This window comes from Pipra filicauda, unplaced genomic scaffold (genome assembly GCF_003945595.2).
Source record: "Pipra filicauda isolate LSUMZ 115617 unplaced genomic scaffold, ASM394559v2 scaffold121_size3267253_pilon, whole genome shotgun sequence".
NCBI classification, from domain to species: Eukaryota; Metazoa; Chordata; class Aves; order Passeriformes; family Pipridae; genus Pipra; species Pipra filicauda.
The window spans coordinates 1,394,302-1,401,779 of NW_024103674.1; the positions used below are offsets into that span (position 1 = coordinate 1,394,302).

Below are 7,478 nucleotides of genomic sequence, written 5' to 3' on the forward strand. Positions count from 1 at the left end.
ACTTCTGTAGCTTGTTCATGCTTTTGCAACTAGTGATTTTCAGCTGATGAGATCCTGGGGACTTAACATAAGAATTTTTGAGATGCTTGCAAGAAATAGTAAAGGCAAACTGTCGCTGATGCATGTTAATTCCAGATCAGCTCATACAGAATACTTGCATTTCTGCATAACTGCATCTTTTCCCTTCCCAAGGTTGAGGATCTGTTCCTGACGTTTGCAAAGAAGGCGTCTGCCTTCAACAGCTGGTTTGAGAATGCCGAGGAGGACCTGACGGATCCCGTGCGCTGCAACTCCCTGGAGGAAATCAAAGCCCTGAGGGAAGCTCACGACGCTTTCAGGTCCTCCCTCAGTTCTGCCCAGGCTGATTTCAACCAGCTGGCAGAGCTGGATCGTCAGATCAAGAGCTTCCGTGTGGCCTCCAACCCCTACACCTGGTTCACTATGGAGGCTCTTGAAGAAACCTGGAGGAATCTGCAGAAAATCATCAAGGCAAGTCAGAGAGGGAAAGACTTTTATTAGTTTATGACCTTTCAGTTAACCCTGGAAGTCATCCTCCAAGATAATCGGTCCAAGGGTTTGTCACTGTAGTACAGATGAAAATATCTCAGAATTCATGAGCAAAGGAACATCACCATTAACTCTGAACTTGTGCTGTCGTCACTTGTTTTCGTGGTTCTCCATTTGTGGCCTTTCCAAAGGCAAAGCACATGTGTCTCACTTCCTAACTGGAAAATAACTTTTCTTTAGATACCCAGGATGGAGCACTCCATCTTGTTTTGAGCCTCAGAACTGTGCTGGGATGCAGCTCCTAGTTTTTGCTTGTTATTACAGGATGAGGGCAATCATATTATTTCTCTGTTTGAAATTACTTTTGTTCATTTCTCAGGAACGTGAATTGGAGCTGCAGAAGGAGCAGAGAAGGCAGGAAGAGAACGACAAACTGCGCCAGGAATTTGCCCAGCATGCCAATGCCTTCCATCAGTGGATCCAGGAGACCAGGTATGGCTTGTTTTTCCAGGAGCTGCCCTTAGAGAATTCCTCAGCTGGTATTTGTATCCATCTACATCTCTTTGGACTGTCTTAAGTTGTAAATATCTCCTGCTGAAAAAGAGCTTGTTGGGATTTGTTCATCTCCTGCAGCTGGGATTTGAGGGAGGCCCCATTGGCTACAGGAGAGAGGAAAGCCCTGAAACTTAAAAATGTTCCTCCTTCTGAATTTATTTTCCTGCAGTAATTCCAGATCTCCAGTTATTCCTGAATTAGCCTGCAGTACAGCTGGGGAGCACAAATAGCTCCAAGGAGACTCTGAAGAGCCAACAGCATTTCTGTTACTACCCCTTTTGTATTGATTGGGAATCTCAATGGAGAAGCTGTGAAAAAAGCTTAAAATTTTTTAATCACTACTCCCTCTCCTTAGAGGTTATTATTAGACAGCCCAGGGAAAAGATTTAACAACTGTGTTAGAAATACAAAGTCTCCAGGTTGAGCATTGCAGGTGCCCCTGCTCAGTCAGTGCTGTCAGCAGCTCTGACAGGCTCTGGCTGGGGGTTGGAGGAGGTGAGTTCTGTTTCCTGTAACCCTGTGATTCTCTGTCTCCTGTGTGTTTACAAATAGTTCTGTATGTGTCTTCATGAAATAATGAAATATAAATATGATTTTTTAACTTTCTGATGTTTGCTTCCCACCCGAATCTCTGTCCCTCTCTTACTGTCTTGTCTCTGTCCTGCTGCCTGATGTTTGGATCTTCACATTCTACAGGACTTACCTGCTAGATGGGTTAGTATTGAATTTTATATCTTTAAAATTGTGGTGATGTGTTCTGCTCTGTCTGTGTGTTTTCTTCTGTCATTACATGGCTTGTGAAAGCTGCGCTGAAACCCCTTTTATTTGAAAAGAGCAACCTGTGGCTGAAGTGCACAGACACAGGAAACAAGATTTTGGAGTAATAAACCAGTAGAAACATAAAAATTTCCTAATCAAAAGTAGAAGAAATTACAATGGGCAGCCTCTGACACACCATGAAAGGTCCTGACTTTTGTTCTGGCTTTCTCTGAGGGCTTGCACAGGAAAAGGTTCTTAATTTGATAAGAAATATGAGAATGTAGCAGACTATTTTGACATTCATAGTTTTCCAGCTTAGAGACTTGCTTAGTGAAATAAAACAATTATTTATAACTGTTCTTGGTACAGGGAAATCTCCAAAGTATTGACTGGTCTGGTAAGGAGAAGGGAAGAGTCTTATGAGGAGGCTTTACTGAAATTATGTATCTTAAAACTCTGTTGTTTGCAAATACAAATTGCCCATTTTTAATCTGCTGCAGAACCACAACCCACACACGTTAAAGCCTTGATTGGAGAAAACAAACTGTCCAACATCAACCCATGGACTTGCTGGGGTTTGCCAGCACTTTGACAGTGGCTTTAAGCCCACCCTGTGTCCATGGGAGCAGTTCCCATTAAGGATGTTTGTCTGGAAGTGAAAAGGAAATAATAAGATCTTTACATGTTTTCAGATCCAAACTCTCTGTGAGTGTGTCTGTCCAGTTAAACTCCTTCAGCAGGACAAGTCTCAGCACAATGGGAGCTTTGTGATAAGCCCTGATGTAAAATGCCAACAAACAGTGTCTGGGCCAGGGCAGAGGCTGGAGGAGGCTGGGCCTTGCTCCTAAAGAGAAGGCTTTTCCTTATAAAAGGGTGGAATCTTCGCTGCTTATTCGCTCTGTAATGATCCCAATGTCTTGGTTTCTGCCAGATAAAAATACTTTGCCCCATTTTTGTTGTACAGTTAATGGAGCTGAGCACATTTTCCTGGAACGGATGCTGAATTCCCTGCTCCTTTGTCAAGTGGTGTTGCAGATTAGTTCTGGTATCCAGGAACGAGTGAACAGAAAGGACCCATTTACTCAGAGACGCAGGGTCAGAGTTGGAGATCCTCATGCCAGGCTCTTTTGTTGAACAAATTACCAGAGGGCTGCTGATATGCCAGGCAGAATTTGTCCCTAATTCTGCGTGAATAGATTAAACCCATGGATTTAGTTCCAAGAGGCATTGGCTGTGCTTAGCCTGGCTTGGCAAGAGGGAAGGCAGAGCTTCGGAGAAGCTCCAGAAGAGCTGCCCTGCACACCCCTTGCTTTGCAGCCGCTTGTGTGCACCCAGCACTGCCTGGAACGGGAAAGGGAGAAACAGTAATTTGGAGTTTAGGAATAAAAGTGCCTTTAAAGAATCTGTAGATGACTTAACTGCAAAGCTCCAGTTTGTCTCTTAGTGAGACTCTCTTTTTTGTGAGTTACGTGAAAATAATAACAGATTATTTTTGTGTACGTGCAACCAGCATTTGAGTCATTTCCTCTCATTAAGTACTTGCTTATGTTTGCTGCAAGGCAGTGCTGGCTTTGGAGTGTGGCTCCACTGCAGTGGCTGTGTTTCGGTGTGTTCTTTCCTCTGTTCTTTCTTTCTTCCTTTTTGGAATTTACTTGGTTTCTTTCCTTTGACTAGCATAGCATATCGTCGTGTCATTCGTGTCTATCAGTATGAAGTTGGGGATGATCTATCTGGAAGGTTTTTTCCTCTTATTTTCTTACCTCACTTTGGTTTTCAAACGCACTCTTTAATTCCAAGGCTCGCTTTCCTTCCAACTAACTCTCACGGCTTAGAGATGCTTGGAGGTTTTATTTCCCTGTTGATTCTTTCCATGGTTGGTTCCCAGCTTCCTGCTCAGGGCTCTGGGCGTGCGCTTCACCTCTAGACGTGCGTTGAGTCTGAGCCTTAACCCTGTGGTGAGAAACACCCACACGTTTGGTGCATTTCCATTGCTACAGAGTGATTCAGCACTTGAAATCCCCTTCTCAAGAAGCTCAAAAGCATGTAGGAGAAGATATTCCAGTGAGGATGAAAACCTGGTTTTAGTGACTGAAATACCAGAGACTCAGGTTTTAGGAACTTTAAATACCACAGAGTCAGAGGGGGGGACAACCCACCTGCACAGTGCCCAGACTCGCTGTCCACGTGCAGGTCCTTCAGTGTGAGCTCTCACCGTACGTGTTGGAAGGACAGAGATTCCCAAACACGGCTGCCTAAAGATTGCTTGGGATACTGGGGGGGGGGAAAGCAGCATCCAGAGACTGTCCATAGCTAGATCTTGGAGACCCTGGCCACAGTGGTGACCTGCATGTTCAGTGGAAATCCCTGAGCAGAGTGGCTGTGCCTCAGCTGCTCCAGGTGCAGCGTGGAGAGGTGGGGTGGGAAAGGCACCTTTCCACCAGGCACTGCTGAGCAGCAGAGGTCTGTAGCTCTCTGCAGGGATTACACCACATTAAGATTACTTTTCAACCAAACCAGTAGTTCTCACCATCTTTTTTTTACCCCCGTATTCCCCCCTGTAACACACCTGTAGAGCTCCTGTACCTGACTGAAAAATCCAGCCCATCTCCAGTGACTCACCTGCAGTTGGTGTGTGTGTGTGCTGGGCACGGGGAGTGGGGTGGGACTGCACTAAGTTCTAATTCTGTGAAGTCCAGTAAAGCTGGTGCTTTGAGTCTGGCATGAAGTGTGGCTGCTGATCACGTTGCCTTTCAAATGGGGCTAGAAATTAACTATATATAGAAATAAAAATCAGAGAAGATGTTACATGTGTCAGTATGAAATAGGATGAGTCAGAATAAACAAAACACAAAAACAGCCTTTAAATACCTATAGGAGAACAATACTGCTGAAAGGATTTTTCATTTCAAGGAAGGACTGTTAATTTCAAGCCCCACATGCCATATTTTATGGGATAAGTGCATTCTCTCACTGTGGCTCTGTGTTTAGGTCGTGTATGGTGGAGGAGTCGGGAACGCTGGAATCGCAGCTGGAAGCCACTAAAGTAAGAAATGTGCACCTAGGGCTACAACAGCATTCCCAACTGACTTGGGAACACAGGGTGGGAAGGGAAATGTATGTAATGAGATGGTAAAATCTTAATTGATTTTAGACATTTTGAGTACTGAAGAGACCTCTGGGATTATCTATTTACATATCTAGTATCTGCTGACATCACAAGCTATTAAACAACACAGATGTAGTTTTCCTTTTTGTTCCTTTTTCCTAAAGGAGCAGGGTAGGGCAGAGAGGATACAGTATTTTCAGCACATTTCCTAAGGTTTTTTTAGTCTGTAGAACTGGTTTGCAAGCCCTGTTGGTTTCCAATAGCATGAAGGGGAACATTGTTCTGAATCTTATTTTACAAATCACAGTGTATGCAGAAAAAGAAGAATCTAGCCCTTCCTCCCCTGCCAGCTTGTGTTCTGGCTTTTTAAGGTAGTTTGGTTTTGGTGCTCCATGATTTTTCTCCACTTCCTCACAGCGTAAGCACCAGGAGATCCGAGCCATGAGAAGCCAGCTGAAGAAGATTGAGGACCTTGGAGCAGCCATGGAAGAGGCACTTATCTTGGACAACAAATACACAGAACACAGCACTGTGGGGCTGGCACAGCAGTGGGACCAGCTGGACCAGCTGGGCATGAGGATGCAGCACAACCTGGAACAGCAGATCCAAGCTCGGTACAGCCCAGCCCACATGTGGTTTTGAGGGTCTGACTGGGGGTGAGGGGGAAGACAGGAGACACAGCTGCCTGTGTCTGCAGCCAGACCTTGAGAGGTCTGTGCCAATTCCTGTGCTCAGGCTAAGAGATGCAGAGATGCAGGGAGCTTGTACATCCCTGCAGAAGGATGAAGTTACCAGTTTGGGAATAGCTCCTGTTGGCCGTGAGCAATGGCGAGATCTCAATTGCATTGATTTATTCTTTGGAACTGTGGCAAGTTCCATTACAAGTGTTCCCACTGTGTTGGCTCCCTTGTCCTCCCCATGTGGTGCAGCCACTGGCAAATGGGCTTGGAGTTCCACAGTTCAGGAACTGGTCACCAGCTTTGCTGCTTCCCTTTCAGGAACACCACTGGAGTCACTGAGGAGGCCCTGAAGGAGTTCAGCATGATGTTCAAGTGAGTTGCAGGGAACACATGCCCGAGGAATACTTGGGAGATATTTCTGGGACATGGATGGCTCTTGTTCACAGGATTCTGTGATAGATCCAATTGTGGCTCCTTAGTTGTTTGCCCCACTTTGTGCTGCTCTGATCTTTGCCAGAGGGCAACAGCCTCCAGCCCCTGCTGCTGGTGGGGCACAGCCACAGCCACCCCAGAGCCTCTCCTGGGGGCACTGCTGTGGGAACTGAGAGTGCCAATTCATTCCAGCTGGGAATACAGCCATTTTTAGGATGCTTTTTAAGCAAAGGAAAGGATTTATACTTACTTTTTATGTATGTTAGATAGAACTTTATATAGAATAGTGGGCTAGTTGTAACCTGTTCTAGTTCTCCGCCCACTTTAACAGCTATCAGGACTCAACAATTGCCACTTAAAAATGTGGGCTCTGGTTTTATGTTTTTAGGCACTTCGACAAGGACAAATCTGGACGACTTAATCACCAGGAGTTTAAGTCCTGCTTGCGCTCTCTCGGCTACGACCTGCCCATGGTCGAGGAAGGAGAGCCAGACCCCGAGTTTGAGTCTATTCTTGACACTGTAGATCCCAACAGGTACGTGGGTTGGACCTTTCTGTACTGCAAAATGTGTGTCAGCGTTGGCTGGAAGGTCCCTCACAGGTGTGGTTGCTTCTGCTGGGGAGAGGCTGTGGTTGTTTTCACAACTCATGTGAAAGTCTGACATTTGTGAAGAAACGGACTTGAGAAAATGATCTGGTGCTGAGTCACCTGTGTTAACACTTTCACTCCTCCCAGAGCGGTTCCAGCCTCTGTCCAGAGGACCTGGAAGTGCTGTGCTCTGGGTGCTCACGCTGTGTTTTGCTGGCAGGGATGGCCACGTGTCCCTGCAGGAGTACATGGCCTTCATGATCAGCCGGGAGACCGAGAACGTGAAATCCAGCGAGGAGATCGAGAGCGCCTTCCGCGCCCTCAGCTCCGAGGGGAAGCCCTATGTGACCAAGGAGGAGCTCTACCAGGTCAGTGCTGGTTGTGACCCCCTGGGGAGAAACACTCACGGCTTTCTGGTGATGGATTTTGAACAAAGCCCAGCACTAATGGCTTGGAGGTTCATGTCACTGGGGCTGAGTCAGTTCTGACCCTGCCAGGGGATCCTCTGCAGCAAACACAGAAATTGCTGTAATACCCCTACTTAGTTGCTTTAACTGACAAAAGAACTGCTCAGGTTGAGTAAAACGAGCTACTCAGAGGCCTGGGAAGGGAGTGCACTGTCCTCAGAAGCCAAAGCTTCCTTTCATCATCTGGGAGACTAGAGGGAGATGTTTCTCCAGACAGCAATTCAAAGGAGAAACTTCAGCCTAAGCTTAGAAAGTAGGAACACCTCCTCCCTTTCTCTGCCCTGCCAAGACGGCAAGTTTTTCCTGTTTGAATCCCACCAGCTTGCAGGGAAATAAAGAGGTTGCAGTGCTTCCTCGTGTCTATCACCTGTTCTGTCTTCTCT

At 46.3% G+C, this 7,478-nt stretch overlaps 1 protein-coding gene across 4 annotated transcripts in view; it reads left to right on the forward strand.

Annotated features, from left to right (window-relative positions):
* The window catches only part of SPTAN1 (spectrin alpha, non-erythrocytic 1), a 47,890-nt gene that overhangs the window by 39,908 nt on the left and 504 nt on the right, over window positions 1-7,478 (forward strand). For all 4 annotated transcript variants that reach the window (XM_039387791.1, XM_039387793.1, XM_039387799.1 and 1 more), the window contains 8 exons: window positions 193-489; window positions 887-999; window positions 1,759-1,776; window positions 4,810-4,864; window positions 5,345-5,541; window positions 5,926-5,979; window positions 6,428-6,574; window positions 6,849-6,996. In XM_039387791.1, the coding sequence (XP_039243725.1) occupies window positions 193-489; window positions 887-999; window positions 1,759-1,776; window positions 4,810-4,864; window positions 5,345-5,541; window positions 5,926-5,979; window positions 6,428-6,574; window positions 6,849-6,996 (1,029 nt within the window). The remainder of the gene's footprint in view (window positions 1-192; window positions 490-886; window positions 1,000-1,758; window positions 1,777-4,809; window positions 4,865-5,344; window positions 5,542-5,925; window positions 5,980-6,427; window positions 6,575-6,848; window positions 6,997-7,478) is intronic.